Source organism: Vanessa cardui, chromosome 6, assembly GCF_905220365.1.
Source record: "Vanessa cardui chromosome 6, ilVanCard2.1, whole genome shotgun sequence".
Classification (NCBI taxonomy): Eukaryota; Metazoa; Arthropoda; class Insecta; order Lepidoptera; family Nymphalidae; genus Vanessa; species Vanessa cardui.
In genome coordinates, this window is record NC_061128.1 from 2,680,803 (window position 1) to 2,699,674 (window position 18,872).

Below are 18,872 nucleotides of genomic sequence, written 5' to 3' on the forward strand. Positions count from 1 at the left end.
ATTTTAATAAGGGACAGGGATAAATGAAACAATTAAAGTAAAGCATCAACTTATATTGTTAATACATTTTTTACAAATGGCGTTACTGAACACTTACACTAATATGCATTGACTCCGATTATATTCTCTAATGAATAAATATTACCCTTTATTTCGACTGCACTTACAGTGCAGTAGACAAATAAAAATAATGGTCACCAATCCACAAAAATCATACTAATTGCCTGATTCTCATTTCATTACAATATGGTTTTATTTATGGCACTTATACATGACATACACTTTACATAACATCCCTATAAATTCCCACCTTTGGATGGAATCTGTTTTAAATGGAGATGTAGGTAATCTAGTTTGTACTCAACTATTTCACTGGAAAATCTGCGATGGCACAAACAGAAGTGCTGATTTGTGGAAAATGCAATAAGTATTAATGAAGTGTAAACAATTATAGGTGCTAAAGGCTAGTAAAGTTTAGAATATAACATTACTTCTTAAAAGTGATAGGTTATAATATAATACTTGATATAGGCACTAAATTCCTTATGGATGGGTATTTTTAGGCCACATTCGTTTTTCTTGAAGTAATTTTTATTGTCATATTACTTTCAGTGAACTACAAACTAATAATTTACTGATTGTTAATATAATCTCATGAATACTGAATGAATTAAATTTCTAAGTTAATGTTTGTAGATGATAGGTTAGTTACGTCTAAAAACCGTTAAAAGGATACATAAGAGATTTCTAAAGGACAATTTTATAACTTGAGAGTACAAAATCCCAAATGAGTACAAAGTTTGAACTAAATATAGCATGTACCTAAGGTATGTTATGAAGTCGTTACAAATAAGTTTTAACTAGCTTACATTGTGTACTGATTACAACTACTATTGTACATTTAAACAAAATAAACAAAGCCTATATACTATACAAGTCCGAAGTCTGTGCATACCGCAGCGACATCACGATTGTTTTGCTTCTCCGAACCGTTGGCAGCCATGTTTAATTCTACCAATGTATCAACGCTATTTATACTGACCCCTTTCAGAATCTTTTGTGCAGCTAAACTAGTGAAATTAAAGCTCAAGTCGCTTAGGCTAGGGAAATTATAAAAGTCCTGATGGTCTTTTTTCCCGTCCTGGCTAAGGCTGTATCGTTTCTGTTTGTTCTCTAAACAGTTGATTTTTTCGGTCGAAGTATTAATGTCTTTTATTAATTCTGAATTTTTCAGTGCAAGGTTCGGTTCCGAGCCAAGTACAGTCGGTTTTTGATCGATACCTTTCGTTAACAAATTCGCTATCGACTCTGAGCTCATTCTGTTATGTACATTTGGAAGCCCATTCAACATTTGCAAAGCAGCAGCTTTTTTTAACAGATCAACGCTTTTCAGTTCGCTATTCGAATTTATATTCGCATGAATTCCAGTATTTGTCGATGACAAAGAGTTTTTTTGATATCTTAGATTTCCTAAAGATCCAAGTACATTATCATAGCTTTTTGTTGGCGTTGAGGGGTTACTATTAGCGCTTGTTTCCATACTGTTTATGTTATTATGTATGGCCGGAGACGATGGATTAGAAACTACTTCGTTCGTATTATTTAATTGATTTTTGTATATAAAACTATTGTTGTTTGCCGCGCCGCCTATTTGTAAAGATAATTTTCGATTATTATTCATACCCGTGTCATTAATCGAATTTTTATTAAACTTATTTTCTTGTACTTTGACAGGCTCCGATTCTTGGTAAATTTGTTTATTCTTTTCCACGCAAACGTCAAAAGACGTTTCCTTCGGGTTATTTGCTGTTTGATTTGTACCGTTTTGCGAAACCGATACCACCTGTCTGTCGTCATTAATAATATAGATATTGCTTCCGTTACTGGTTTCGGTAACTTTTCCATTTTCAAAAGTGATGACAGACCGAACAGGTGAATTTTGGACGTAGACTTTAGTGTTTGTGCCGCCGTTTTGTGACATCGTATTAGTAGTGACTTTAAGTGTTATAGAATTGTTTGAATTCGAACTAGCCAACATTGCAGTAGCTGGATTTTCAACTTTCGTTCCAAGTGTTTTGTTATGCAGAGGGGTTGCGGTTTTTTTGGGTGTACTTGGGCAGTTTTTTGGAGAAGTCCTTGGCGAGGCGCTTTTACCGTTTTTTATTGTTTCACCGCCGACAATTGGAGGCTTCGTTCTATACTTATGTAAACTTTTGGGTGAACTTTGCAGACTTTGAACTTTAACGAGTGACTGTGCTCTACTTAGACCCGACGCTCCATTACTATGACTAGGCGAAGGCTTCAGTGTGCGGTCTGATATGTGTGATTCTAAACTGGAATGGCCGCTGCTACTAGTTTGGTAAGTTCTTTTCATGGATGAATTTAGGTCTATTTGTCCGTTTTTACAATCTTTTCTAGGCGTTCGGTGATTAATCGTGCTCTCCAAACTTGAAGGGCCACTCGTGGACATAACGTTATCGGAGTAATCCATACGACGTAAACTTCCATTGGGGCTATCTCTTAATTTCGGTTCGCTGTTTCTTTGAGGTGATCCAAAATGATCTAAGATGGTTTTATTGGTGGAACTTCTACTTAAAGTTGATCTTGGTAGACTCCCAGAACTAGGACTGGACTGTCTTACAGGTGAATGGTCGTATTGTGTGGAAGTCGCTAGACCGGACTCAGTGGAAAGATGTCTTTTATGCCTCCTCGGCAATGTCGACGACCGATTGCTAATCTCCGAACCGTCATAGTACGATGATACGAAAGATGTTTGACTCTGCAGTGACTCCTGAAAAGAGAGAGTAAAATAATTAAATTCAACAGAAAATCATATCTTAATCACATTAAAATGCTGATATATAACTGCACTACAACTATGTAGATTGTGCTAAGTAGCCGTTTTATATGATATTTTAATTATTATAATTTAGTAAGTTACGTTTTTTTTTATATCGATATGAAAAAATCAACTATTTGCATATTATTTGGAGATTTGCTGAGTTGTTTACGTCAAATATTTATTTATTCAATAAAGTTAAATATCAAATGAATAATCTAGTAGATTGCAAGTTTTTGATATTTTAATAAATTGATATTTACCTTAGAGTCGGTTTGCGTAGCAACACAGTGCAGATGAACCGCTTTGGAGTTGAACCACTCAGTGGGCGGGAACTGTGCAGAGAAGGTGCTCATCGCGCGGGTCTGCTTGCTGCGGCCGCTTCGTCTGAATAAGCGGGAGAGCAACGACACTTTCTCTGCGAATGCAATAAATATTGATGGTTATTGACAATTAAAAGTGTAGTCAAATGAGATAAATAGAAACAGTTCAACTGAATAATATTTAGCGATCAACTACTTAATCGGAAATTATGCAGCAAATTTCTAATAAAGCTAAACAAATGTAATATGTAACGAAAAGGATAATAGTGGCTGACTAGTTATTAGATAATCTTTATAACGTGTTGTAAATGACCTTTTGGTTTATATTGGATGCTTCGGAAGGCGCTGCACACCATAGAAGTACGTCGTGTACATGTCATATAAAACAACGAAAACTCTACTTACTAGGCGACGCAGATTCTACGCTTGGAGGGTAGTCGGTAGAAGACGAGCTATCTGTCGTGTTAGCGTGCTTATGGTGCAAGCTGCGTGTGGAAGCGCATCGCTGTAAGTACTTGCTCGAGGAGCCGAAGATCCTCAGGGAGTGGCGGCGGTCAAGGGAGCGTGGAGCAGGGAACGATGCGCTACGTCGTTTATTTGGTCTACCATACAGAATTTTGTCATTTGGGTTTCCTGAAAATAAACAAAGAGAAGATAAATTAACGCAACCACTTCTCTCTTAATCGATTCTGTATATTTTTCGTATTTTTCATTAGATTATACCAGGTCATCCAATAACATTCCACTAAAACCCGTTTCAGAATTAAAATAAAGCCGTACCTACTCACATAAAAAATAGCGTAATATTTTCGTAAAACAGCGTTCGGTTGTAATAAATTAAATAAAACAATTTCTTTGTTGATATATTTCACATTATGTTCTGCTACGAGGTGGGGAAATCTCCCATAAAGTGAATCGGTTTATGGTCAGGCTGAGATTTCATAACATGAACATAACATGTTAAACGGAAACTTGTATGAAACAATATATACGGTTATTGATTAAAGTTGAAACATTAACACGTCTCACAACAAAACCGTTATATCGATGTATCTGCAATTAATACTAAAATATACTATGTACATCATGCTTTAAGAATAATCGGAAGTAATGTAAACGTATGGACATTTGGTCATGACTGTTCAGCATTCATATATATAAATTAAGACTTAAGCTTTTCAAAGCGTTTTCAATAACCGTTATGTAGTATGTAACTTAGTATTTTTCCTATAATTTTAGCACTAGTCCATATTAATATATAAAATCCACGAAAATCCTGTAAAGATGCCTAAATAAGTGCACTGATGCATGAACGGGTGCGCGAGCGCATGTGACGCACAAAGAACATCGCCGCAGATGTGCATATAAATCACCCTTGAACTTGACAGTCGATTCGACGTATTGTATACTAAATGTTTTATTTATGCTTTCGACGGATTTAGTAGACGCATAATTTAAGCAAGTGTAAATATACTGTTGAGTTTATTAATGACGGACATGTATTCAACGATCTATAATATGTTGATGTCTAAAATAAGTTACATTAATGTTGTTACGAGTTTGAGAGTAATATACTATAGTAATTATTTTTAGTGTATTGTAGTTGTAGATATTTTTATCAAGAATATGTGCTGAAAAAAATAGATATTTGTACTGTTAACACTTTCGTCTTTCGGGACCCATGTAAAGCCTCTAGTGCTGCACCTGAACTAATTCCGGTCAGGGTGGATTACGTATAGTTATGAAAATGCATCTGTTTGCGCTGGGAGGGCAGCCTATTTTTTCGTATGTGAAGTAAAAAAACATAACTCAAAAGTTAAAATAAAAGACTGCAGTGATAATTTAGTTTAATTCAAATAATTATACAAACTAAAAAATTATACAAATTAGCGCATTATGAATGTGTCATGTAATCATATTTAATCTTTTAATTCAACCACAACTCTAAATGCCTACTTACTATTCCTTGAGTCACGATAAAATCTAAGCGTGTATTTTCAAAATTCGTCCTCAAGTCTTTACCAAACATTTGTCCTATACAAACATTCGCTAATTTAACGCTCATTTGCAAACTCTGTAAACATCTCTGGGACTCGTCACTTGAGTGGAATCCCTCTCCATTAAAATACCGTCCTGCGTTCCGTTACACTTTACAGAAATAGACGGGTATGTCACACGCGCCATTTTAACCTACCGCTGAAGAAGAAAATAACATCAAGCTCTATTCTTGCTCACTTACAAAGAAAATAATAAGTAAGTCGAATGCTTTATATTGTTTCGATTAACTGAGAAATTACGTCTTTATTAAAATGGATGATAAACGCCATATGTACCTAATATGTATGTAGTGGTTCAATCATTTGTATGTAGCTCAAATTGGATGATTTTGTAACATTTTTATAAGTTGAGTCCACAAAAAACATGCACTGGAAAATGGAACCCGTTACATTTTTTTTAAATACTGAAGGTATAATTTTTAATCTACACTTAAAAATAAACAAATATTGCACAAGAAATTCAATTTCTACTTTGTATTCTTGCGATTTGCCTGAAAATACGTATATTTCTGTATAGGAAACGTATGTAAACGAGTACATTATTGCTCCTAAATAAACTAGAAGAAACGTTTAGTCTATACTGTATTTACCTAGAGGTGTTTATTTCGCCATCAATAAGCTGTCGTGTGCACTCCAGTCTGTCGAGTCGCCATTTCAGGGCTTTATGAGAGCGCTCGACAATGTTTTGAAGTGTTTTTATCGAATGGGAGTCTCGACATTGTTGACGTTGCGTTTGGCATTCCAGACGCAATAGTCCATTTCAACTTCACTTTTATTTTATGTTTTGTTTTTGACATTAGTTTAAACTGTATACCAAAAATAAAATTGGTGCGTAATTAGAGTAATTAATACACAATAATACTTATCCATTTTCTTATTCACCATATATGTATATAAGTTCTCGGCGATTGTTTTTGCATTAAATTAATTGATCCCAGAAGGCTTCATTCAGAATCCAAGTTAGCTCATTTTCCTTTTTTTTCGGTACTGAACCAACAGTAGTTTTGTTGGGACCAGACCATAAACATCTACCAACAGTTATTTAAAATATATATCGAACCGTCAGCCTGTTTGGATTGGATAAAAGAACATAATTTTTTAATAAAAAATTTAGATAATTCCAAATTTAAAAAAAAAAATATCATGTATTTAATTTTTCAAAATATTTTCGATATTTCGTCTCAGTGAAATTTAAAATAATCACCCAACCCTAGACAGTAGAGAGTTAAAAGTAATTACATCTAGATGTTAAAATATTAACAGACATCTTATCGAGACAATTACTTAGGAACGTGTTGCATGAGTTCCTATTTATTGTTGTGTTCAATAACTTAAATGCACAAGTTGCAACTCTTGCTTATCTGCTAAGTGCTCTTATAATCTCTATTTAATATTGACACGCATAAGATAATCTCCTTACAAATATAAAATAATGTATAAAGTGAAACGAATCGCTATTTACTCAATATTTATTACTTAGATTTTATTTATTGTTCTGAAATCTATTGCAGAATTAAGAATATATAGTCGTCATTGTTTAAAAGTTTTGAGATAGTTTTGTTGAAAATAATTATTTATTATATGCATAAATTGGTATTTAAACGATAACTTTATAGTGCTCCTTCTTAATACAAAAATAGGAAATTTCTAGATCGAGCCTTTGAATGACAAATGTCGCAACCTAAGCAGTTTTATTAGATTTTTCAAGGATAGTACGAAAAATTAATAAACCATACGAATACACACGATACATAATTTAAAATAATTTCACTCTTTCAACTATTATCTTGTTAAGTCTTATTTTCATGCAAACTTTATGTATATAAGTAAACTTGCTCGCTTAATGACGATGGGAACATACAGCTCACCTTAGCGTTTCATAAAGCAACGAGTGATTAGGTGCTTTGAGATACATATATACCTAGTGTGTGGAATTGAAGAGAAAACAGAAAAAGAAACGTAAAGCGTAGACTTTTACATGAATTAAACTTAATGTAAACCCACGTGTTACTTTTTCTTTTTAAACAAAGCACCTTTTAAAATAAGTGGCGTAAAGTGTAATATAAAATCATACATATATTGGTCTCATTAAGAAAACGAATACAGTCAAAGATATTCTTATTTGGATATCAAGTAATTATGGAGATGACTATAAAATACAAATAAATGTATGAAAGCCATGACCTTCGTTCAAAATGGTATGAGGAAGAATCGAAAGGTGAATAACCTAGAGAATATATGTATGAAGGTACTTGCACTTATAAGAACAGATAGTACACCAGAAATGGCGTTACGCACATTCAGTAATAATTGTACAGTAAACGTGTAAGTATTATTTACACAAATAACTTAACGTTAATGCATCTAACATTGAACGTAAATCGTTTTACAATATACTATTTTTTCGTAGAAAAATAAGAACGGATCCTAGTTTGTTTTTCTTACTGGGGAAACAGTTTAATATTTAAAAAAAAAACAATTAACTTTCTATTATTTCGAGTAAATGAAAGTTGCGACGTTTCGATATAATTGAAAAGTTAAATATGATGTACGCAGTGCGTGGGTGTCACGCCATTTCCATCCACATTCCGCGATCTCGGATTCAAACGGAATGCACTTGGATAAATCGAACTCAAAATAAACATTAGACCATAAAATCACTGCTGCCGATTCGTTGCATATCGGGATGTTCTAAAATAAATCCAATACAAGAGTTATTATAGCATCTCGTGCCACCACTGGAGTTCATTTTTGATCCTTTACTATATTTATGTTTTGTTTTTGAAATTTCAATGTTTATGTAGTAAATCAGACTAATATATAAATCCGCATTCGGATTTATAAATTCGTTTCTGTGTTTGTTGTATTGTTGCCGAACATAATTATTTTGGACAGAGCTAGAATGATAATTCATTATTCAAAGAGGGATATGAATTACGAGCTTTCGTAATCTAAACATTAATTCAATGCTAAAGCATTATATGAATAATAGTTTATTCTCAATTTGACAGGGTTAAGAATAAATGTGTAAAGTTAAAAAGAAAGGAGAAGAATCTAAAGTCTAGAATTTATGTATCTGGTCAAATAATGGGCACAGATAATTTATTAATCATTGCTTGTTTTTCTTGAAAGAAAAAGAATCAAATAAGGAAACACATTTTTGGTTAATATAGTAGTTTTAAAGATCTAAGCATACACAGAGGCGGACAGACAACGAGCAGCAACTTTGTTCTATATTATGTGGTGATAAAACAAAGTCGCTTCCCGTCGTCTGACGTTTAGATCTTTTAACTGCTCAATGGATTTTAATGCGGTTTTCTTGAATAGATAGATTGATTTAAGAGGAAGTGTATAATATTACGCATAGCATAGTAGATAAAAGCCGATAATTTCAGCTTGTAGCTTAACAAACAATTTAGTTTTTAGAGATTGTTCTTCGGTCTAAAAGTATTATAGAGAACATTACTGAAGTGTGAAGCCATGACGATACATTTTTAGATGACGTTTAGTTTGCTAATTATTATTCTCTGTTTTTCTATCATAAGTTTATAGTTTATTAATTTTACTAGATCTTTCTGATAAGATATACAAATATCTTAGAGCCTTATTGCATGTAATCACAACATCGCTAAGTGCCTGTTAACATTGCAAACAAACACATTAACATATTGTTAGTATCTCATTGCTTTTCTAATATAATGGATCTGTCAATTTTAAGTGCTTAAGGTTTATTCAATAATGATTTCTATATTCAAGTAATACAGGTCTTAATTGTTTAAATACTAACCAACTTCAAGTTAACATCTGCTGTTAACTTTTGTTCTATTTTGAAATCTCGTTTTCGTTTTTTTTGTACTTTCTCTGCATGCTAATATTTTTAATGCATGCAATACTGTTTTTTTATGTTTTATGTTAAAGAAGCTAATGGATAGATAGAATAAAACAAATCACTTTGATTTCTTAAGGTTAGATGGTCATAAGGCGTTTAAATTTCAGAATAAACATACAAAAAAAAAAAAACAATTTTTAGGCCAGGAATTTTCGCCAACGTACAACAACTCATTACGGTTTCATCAAAATCGGAAGAATAGAGCATACAAACATTAATCCTCATTTAATAAAAAGAACGTTATCATTTTAATTGGAAACATATTCGAAATTATATTTGTACAAAAAATACAGTACTAACTATTAACTCTGCGTACGTTGACTTTACGCACGAACGCACCTTAATAAAAATGTTACTTTCCATAAATTCATAAAAAAAATCTCAGGAATTAATCGATATATGCACTCATATGATATTCGCACGTGTTTTCATTTAAATAAATGCAGTTCGCCGCCGCAGTAGCTGACCCACATCTTAACGAGCTCTCGAGCCGCATCCGTTCAATTTAAAATAACGTACTCATTAACGAATGCATAAATGTTGTCTTATCTATGAAAACACTTTTAAATAATTTACGTAATTTTTATATAAGAGGAAGGTATCGTTGAGAGACTTACCGCTTGATAATTTCCGTTTAAAGCATTAATTAATAAACTACAACAAAATAAACTGATCATACGACATTCTTATTTTAAGTAAGCTTAAAAGATAAATCTAAAACTGAACGAAATAAACTTACACAAACTAAATTATAACTAGCATAGTGTATCAATTATTTTTAACTCTAAGAGAATGCATGTTACTGTTGAGGCGTGTAACACGCGTAATACGTCATTCATATTTTCTACACGTTTCATATGTGTAATACAATCAACGAAAAACGAAATTCTTAGAAATTACTTAATCGAATGTCATGGCATGATCTTCTATATTATAGTTGTTATTTACATTAACATATTTCAAATGAATTTAACGCAGTATGTACAGTAAAACAAAACGAATATATTGAGATTGCTAATGCGTCCTTGTTTTTGTAAGTCTCTTAGGACTTCGACAAAAAGGTAAAATGAATCTAAAAGTATAAATAGACTTACTCGTATGTGTTAACAAAAAACCGTGACCATATTTTGTAATATTATTTTCTGAGCAAATCAATGTACTATAAATGTTTGATTAAGACCAAAAAGGGATATTATTAGATTATACTAATACAGTTGTTAATCATTGGAAATAAATGTTGTATGTCTTGTTCAAAGGCTTAAACTTCTACATTTGGTCAATAATGGTACAACTTATTTGAATTTAGTTACATGATATTTATTATATACAACACTTATCGCAGTTTTCTTTAAGAATATATCTATTTCGTAAGACATTTTGTAAACATTTAAATCACGTGTATTAAAAAAATATTTGTGAAGTTTTAAAATAACAAATTGAACATTTGTTTTTTATTTTACAAATATAATTAATTACCAAAATGGAACAGATTCCCTTGTAATCAAAATTAAATAATTTTGTGTAATTAAAATGAATGACGTAAATAATAAATTTCTGTAAACAATAAACATATATCACGCGTCCGTTTGATCGTATTGTGAAAGAAATTCTCATAGCGGTTATGAGATACACGTAGATTTTAAAACATACATATTAGGTTAATCTTAGCTATCTCGTTATAATGACGTGAACTCTGGTAGCAGGAAATTGGATTATGCCCATCCTGCTCTTTGATCTGCCATCTTACACTGAACTATAAAATTAGTTGACGGTTTCCAATTTGGTTAAATATTTCATTCTTTTAAAAGAATGTGTCTGACGTAGATTCATTAAGGAAGACCGCACCAGTAGTCTTAATTTGAACGTGATATCTACACTAATTACATTAGTTTGTACGTTATTGTGCATTTAATATAAACGGTAGTAGATAACTAGGATATACCTATTATTATAATGTTATTACTTTTTTGATCTTTTTTACACTCAATTTTAAAGAAAAAATCTACCTAAGTTAATTCAAGAGTGTGTCTAGCAAGACTATACCATCAAACCTTATCAATCTATATATTTTAATGGTTTGATATTAATAAAACATAAATATTTCATTGTTTTGTTAGTCTAACAAATAATTAAGTTATTTTATTTTTGAACTGAATTAATTTTAGAATTATATTAAGGTACTAGTACCGAAATAAATGTATTTAAATATAATGATTGAGGCTTTACAAACCAGTGACTGTCAAGGTGACTCCCAAATATTCAATTTAAGATGATTACTTTGCGGTTGCGTCTAAAAATCCCCACACATATTAAGAAAAAGGTGAACATCGAATGTAATAATAATATTGAACAAATTGTATAATGTAATCATAAAAAAGGATGTAAGTGTTAAAAATGTTACGAAGCTTTTTTTCAAAATGACGCGAATGAGCAAATCAGTAAATACTCGTACTTTATAATGTATTTATTATTATAACGTTAATTGTTTAATGCCGTTAAATTTCTAAACATACAAATATACATTTGTCGTAAACGACAGGCTGTAAACAAAATATTGTGCAATGCTTTTGACCATCCATGACGTATGATGTATACATATTTATTAAAATAATACTTGAAAAGTATAATTATTTATTTCTATTATTACGTGTTTTTGTTTGTACCGGCTGCCATTTCAGGTTATAATAACTAATTAAACATTGATATCCAAATATTTATATTTTATTAATAATCGTATTCAAAATTAACATTTGCATATATCTACACACAAGCCCTGTAAATATTTAACGTAAACACTAAATAAGTATTTATAAATGTTTAGATTTATGGCTATGAACTATAGTAGCCTAGGATTGGATAAAACTAGTGTACCGTGAAGTGAAGACGAGTGATACTATACCATAAACAAAACATCGAGTTCCTACTAGGCCTGGTCTTGTTTTAATACAACATGCCCACAAATACCATGTCACTGGTTTAGTTCACTGGGTCCTGACTTCGAATTTCAGGTCAGATTTCTTTACTACATATGGTTCGGCGCCAAGCATAGATAATCTCAACTCACTACTAAGGATATATGTTTCTCGAATCGAGAGCTTAAATCGAGTAAAGTATTTTGATTTATAATCTGAGTTCGAATAATCGAATAAACTACTTAAATTTCCATTGAGGTTGAATTCTACGAATTAAAATTTAGGTTGAAATTAAATGCTATAATAATGTTTTTTGATTGGATAAAAGTATAGGTAACTCAAGTTTACAAATAAAATAAAAAAAAAAATTGGTAAATATTCGAGATATATTTGCCAAATCATATATTGAGAACTTTTTTTGATAAGTTAATATAAACTTAATCTTATTTTTTTTTTCTTTAAATAACGTTAACGTTATTTTAAATAAAATAAGATTCTACTTAAATTACCGAACAAAGAGTGGTTGCTTCAAATGTAATAAAAACAATTACATTCTTTTTGTAGAAGTAGGTATACTCTTCTTTATATTGATGTTATCATTCAACTAACATTTGAAACCGCTGGCGTGAGAAATGAACCACAAACCTCAATTGCAACGCCTTGCAATCTTAAATAAAGAAATTTGCATAAATATAAGCAATCATTAAAATTGTTTTAATTTATTACACATTAGACACTTAATATTTAATTCGACCGTTTATTTTGATGTAGTTTTAAATGTCGCATATTTAATAGATGTTGATGTAAATTGAGTCATGCAATTAATATAAAGGTTTGAATAAAACTAGAAAATCATACAAAGAAATAACACCCACACTATAGGACGATGGTACTTTTGCAATCTGTGAAGAAACGGTCACTTTTAATCATTACTAAGACTATATTATTGTACAGTCCGCGGACACTAGTTCGTGTACCAATTTTCAAGTTAATCATACGTTTTTAAAATGAAACTCACACTGAATGATTCCGTTACATAAATACATATAGGTGATTAGAACCATCAACTAAAAAACGTTGATATGAAGTAATTATAATTAAAAGTACTTATTAAAAAAAAACATTATTTGAATGAAGAGATACCTTATCACATTGTTGTGTACAATATTAAATCTTCACGCGGTTCTAGTGCGATACATTATCACTCAGAATCGAAAATTGTATATCAAATTCAACATTATAGAGACGTGCTACATTTTTAACACCTAGTCATCGTTGCAAATTATTTCTTCTGCTTTCGATAACTTTCTACGGTTCCTTAGTTTTGAACTAATTTGATGCCATTTTTGTTTTATGGTATCATAATGGGCGGGTTTGATTTGTATTTTATTACGAAGCCGATTATAAATTATTATTAGCCTCAATAACGGTGTCCTAATTATTGTAGTTATGATCATGTTATATTTATGTTATTATGTTTATTAGTTTTATTTCTTTTTTAAGGAAATTGCAAGCTTCAAATATAAAAAATCATAATATTGTATAATGTACTTAATAATAAATATTAAATATGTAATATTGATTAAAGACACAATATATTAAACTTTTGTATTGTTGATGATTATTTGCAATAAATTAGTAACAATACGGTGCTAATGTTTAAATCGTAATTTAAGGAAAATATAAGCAGAAAAATCACAAACGTAATATTTTTAAGTCATATATATCAACTTGTGCTTTTAAAAACATATGAAGTCCGTTACTCATACATATTACTAATGAGTTTAACATTTCGGGACCGGAAATGATAATTATTAAATCTATTATTTGCTCAAATATAAACGCACCGTATTATCATTAACTAAACTAATAGTTTTATTATTGTGATACTTGTATATTATTAATGTACTGTATAATAAAGATATTTAATTAAATAAACAGCTCTATGAAAATCAAAAATTATGGAACAAGTCAATTCTTAACATAATGATATTAAACTATTCAAGTTTGCAGTACTCCAGTGTAATAAATCCCCTTTTAAATCACCCTTTGCGTCTAAGCCTTGCATGTGGTTACGTAATCACTGCACCAATAGTTGAATACCATTAGTCTGGATTAAATTGATAAAATCTAGACTTTACGGGCGATATCTACGAAAATTAATTGTTAACGATTTTTATCGCATATTTTAGAGGGCGTTAAAAGAATTATGACTTTATTTTATATTATATTTATACTATTTTTCCTTTTTTATTAACTTCCCTTTGAATATATGTACATATATCATACCGATGGGATGTTAATTTCCCAAATAAGATAGCGTCATTTCGTAACTGTTCGGACATTTATAATTAGGCTTGGAGAACAAGATATACAACATTTTTTTTTATATCTTCCTTTTTTACCTGCGACAATTTATTTTCCACGATTGTATATTCGTTAAAAACACTCAGGAAAACTTGTGGTTTACCATAGATGTTGAAACATTAGAAAATTAACAGTAGGTTGTTATTGATTTTTATGTTTACTCATAAAAAAACCGCAAAACAAAGATTAACTAAAGGTATTTTATGTATATTTTATGTATCTGGAATAACTTTCTTAAACAGACATATACACAGACACATACATATTGGAATACTGTTTGATGACACAGGTGATGGTACACACGATAGAAAATAACCACCAAATATCTGCAACATCGTTCGGACAACGACGCATCTAGTTGCCAGAATTTAAGATATGGGAAGGCCTCTTCTCTTGAAGGTTCCCAAGTTGAATCGGTGAAGAAAAACCGTCGACGAAAGTTGGTTGTGTGAGGTGTAGTAATGAGTGGATTTCCAGACATCGAGATATACAAGTCTTAACGTTGACGTAGCACGTATTTTTTAAATTAGAAACTCGTATATTAATACGAGTTTCAAACATTTTTGAACTCGTTATAATTTTTAAATATTTTATGAAGAAATTAAGTCCTTTTTTGTTTGGTTTTTTTTTAAGGGAACAATTTTGACAATGCTTATATTACCCTATTTGTCCCACAAAATAAAATTCAGTTTGCAAGTAGTTGAACAATTCAACGATAATATAGCCAGAGAGAAGAGCAAATCTCCGACATTCGATCGATCGATAGGAGGATCAATAGGGAGTACAATTTATTTGAAGAACAGGCATATATGAATAGTATCTTTAAGAGTAGTCGAGAAGCGTACTCGCCGTCAGAATACCAATGAAATGACAGTGAAATCAAGAAGGTGATACTATTTAAATTAACTAAACACAATTGTTAATGAACATGTGTTTTTCTAACAATGATCCGGGTTGTGTGAAAGCTTGACAACAAAATTAAATATACAGTAGCACTTGCTTTCTAGTACTTAGGCTACACGTTCTATGGCCTACTTATCGATTGCTATTATTTGTTATCTTAACACATAGTCAATAGAACTTATTGTTAGCTTGTTTTGATTTTTTTGTGACTAACAAGTATTTAAGTAATATTTTTTTAATTAAAAATATGATTTAACTTATAACAGAAACATTTCTGACAACACCTATTTTCGGAAAGCTCGAATTAAAATATGATAAAGGTTTTTAAGTTCCTTTAATGTTTGCCATTAACTTGATGGTCTTACTTTCTCTATACATTAGTGAATATGATTTTAAGTTTAAATAGAAATAGCCTGTGTTAATGTGTACTGGGTTTAATCCCTCGAACAGCCGCGTTCAAGTTTTCTCGTTCGCATGGAAAGTACCCACTAACGTTTGGAAAGAAGCTTCACTTTCCATATAGCTGTCACTGTCACCTTTAATTTGACAGTAATGACATGTCATTAGAGATGATCATTTGAAGGTGATTTCCCCGCTCATGATATTAAATCAATTTAAAGGGAAAACAATTATTCCACTAAGAAATTAATTCCAGGGCCGTGATGAGATTGTGATTACTAATCGTCGAACAAAAACAAATAATTCATTGCGTTACCGATAATAAACTACCATCCTTTTTTTACCTAGTTTCACTATTTATAATAATTGACTACGATAATCTCAGAACCCGCAGTTCGCTTTGAATTTTTTTTTAGTGATAGCCAGGTTATTAATATAGTTTATAAGAATGTATAAAACTAGTAGTCGCCCGCGGCTATACTCACGTTTCTTGGTGTTGGTTGCCATTTGTTAGCCAACAAAATAGCCTATATCCTTTTTTAGAGTTCAAGTCCAAATTTCATCATATTCGGTTAAGCGGTTTAGTCGTGAAAGAGCGACAGACAGACAGAATTACTTTCTCATTTACAATATTAACAATGATTAAACTGAACAAGTAATCATTTTAAACTTTGGTAAATTCACACGGAGCAGCTAGGTTATGATCGACAATAAATCGAAAAAAAGCAAATTATTTTTGTATCATATTGAAATCAAAATAAATATTTACATAAAACGATAAAGAACGCTTTAAATCTTCAATAATTATTGTATCGTAATATTAAGTCTGTACCAACCCTGATTAAAAAAGAGGTAATCGCTGAAGCCAACTTAGTCAGAACCGTTTAATGGCCATATAAGCTATTTAGTACAAATCAAACTGCCCTTTGTACTCTATCTTTAGTTAAATGCTATAAAGTATTTAGCCATTTTAGTTCATTAATGAGCTATATATTTGCCTAGTGACATTGTTCTATATCCGTATCGGAACGTCAAAGGTCGTGGCGGTCACACGAGTTCGTGACTTCGCCAATTTGTTTAGGAAACTTAGCGGTAAATTGTGAAATATGTATACAACGGAACTATCACAATAAAATAAATCCGATTATTTACTCCGTTAGATTGTCCGATTAGTTTTGATTGTTGACCGAAAATGATTGATAAGCATAAACTGCGATAGCCATCTTCAAAGGCACGCTGAATAACAGTAGCGGTTCCCTGGTGACATACTCACGCGCCGGCCATAATGGTAAAAGCTTTGAAGTGAGAATTTTGTTTTGAAACGTTTTATTTGTATCATAATAGATAAACTTTCACATTTCTTTTGGAAATTTTGATTTTAATTAATTGATTGAGATATATTTTCACTATTAGATTATTTATTTCGTTTGTATACTAATATAGAATTAAAATTATTTTGAATCAACAGGCTGCATTGTATAGTTACTATTGTGTACTTATTGTATGTATAGCTGATAATTAAAAGAAATAGTGCGTCATAATTTAATAGTCAGACTGCAACACCGGTTTTGCTAATAATGTAAAAATGTATATACAAATAATAATTTTATGTTATAATACGTTGTCAACATCAACCTAATATCTTAATAAATTACTAGGCATTTAGTAATGTTTTATTTAATAAGAACAATTTAATGTAATCTTACACTACAATAGTTCATCCGTCTGAACTAATAGCTAGTACCTACCAAGGCCACACACATCTAACACAAGGACTCTCCTTAAATCGTTGTTACACAAAATACAACCTTATGTTCTAGCAATAAGACTTAGTGCAAGTGCAAGATTAAATTGTCGTTTAAAACCAGTATGTAAGTAAAGAGATCAGTGGAAAGCCAGTTCGTATGGGACAGGAAACGACTGTAATCAATCTTACACGGCTAGATATATAGCTACAAGCAATTATCGCCTTTAATAAAACGTAATAAGAACTATAAAATATTAATGTACGGTTCTCAAATAGTTGTTGTACGGCGAGTGTAGAAAAACATAGGGTTTTACACGTCGTTTTGCAGATAAAGTGACTTGAATGGCTTAAAAGAAAGATTCACAGAACGGACGTTACAAGTACTTTTATGTGAATATTATTTGTATTATTGTTATATATAAATAAATGTTATCAAATCTTATTACATAAACACAATTGAATCTGACATTTGATATTTGACGTAAATGACAAAATATATCAACAGATTACGTGCAATGTTGAAATTCGTAATACAAACAGTAATGAATCCGTTACTTCGTAGCGTACCACAGACACGAACAATCTAAGATCTAAACAGGATCTTAGACAATTATTTCAATCATTAAAGAAAAAAAATCAGAACTGTCCAACAACCTTGTATCTATCCAATTATTTAAAATACAAAAGTCAACTGAAATGGAATTGCAAAATCTAATTTTATCTTATTTACTGATAAGCATAAAAAGATACAATGTCAGTGCCTTCCTCCGTATAAGGATAGAGTAACGGGTGAATACTGGTCCACATTCCCTAATAGGCAACTTGTTATAAAACTAGAGAAATACGTGCATACGATTACCATCTTCAAGTTCAATGCTGTTATGGCTAAATTGGCTTGAACAAGCTCATCTTACATCGAAGAGGACTTGCCTAATACGATATCTGTAGTATATCTACGCTGGTTAGGAGTAATGTTTATCGTTTAATATAGCCAATGTTACGGTAATATTTGTATATACTCTTATATTCGATTATAATGACCATTAATTAGCTGTTTTTATTAGTTGGCCTCTGAGCTAAGATTAGACGATAAACCTACGAGTATCATCATAACCTTTAGATTTATTTTATCCTTTTCAGTTTTCCCTTCATTTACTTACAACAATGTAAGTAAATGAAGGGAAAACTGGGACAACCCAAAAATAAGAGTTATTGTTTATAAAAAATATACAATAATTTTATTTTTATTTTTTGTGATTATTAGTTTCGCATGGTGGCGTGTCAAAGCTAAAGGTGATTTCAGCGATCAATCTAAAACTTCCTTGCAGTATAAATTACGAATGCAAATTGTGGAAGCCCAAAGCAATGCGACAGTGAATCAGGCCACTGCAGGCCGTCCTACATTTTGTTTTGTTTCAGCAGGTGTAGAGGATTTT

At 31.2% G+C, this 18,872-nt stretch overlaps 1 protein-coding gene across 1 annotated transcript in view; it reads right to left on the bottom strand.

Moving 5' to 3' along the window:
* Nucleotides 1–38: 38 nt before the first annotated feature.
* LOC124530752 (serine/threonine-protein kinase DDB_G0283821) overlaps nt 39–18,872 on the bottom strand; it is a 151,272-nt gene continuing 132,438 nt past the window's right edge. Inside the window, exons 7-9 of the mRNA XM_047105020.1 lie at nt 3,568–3,795; nt 3,103–3,257; nt 39–2,791 (exon numbers count right to left, since the gene is read on the bottom strand). Coding sequence (XP_046960976.1) covers nt 929–2,791; nt 3,103–3,257; nt 3,568–3,795 — 2,246 coding nt within the window. The 3' untranslated portion in view covers nt 39–928. The remainder of the gene's footprint in view (nt 2,792–3,102; nt 3,258–3,567; nt 3,796–18,872) is intronic.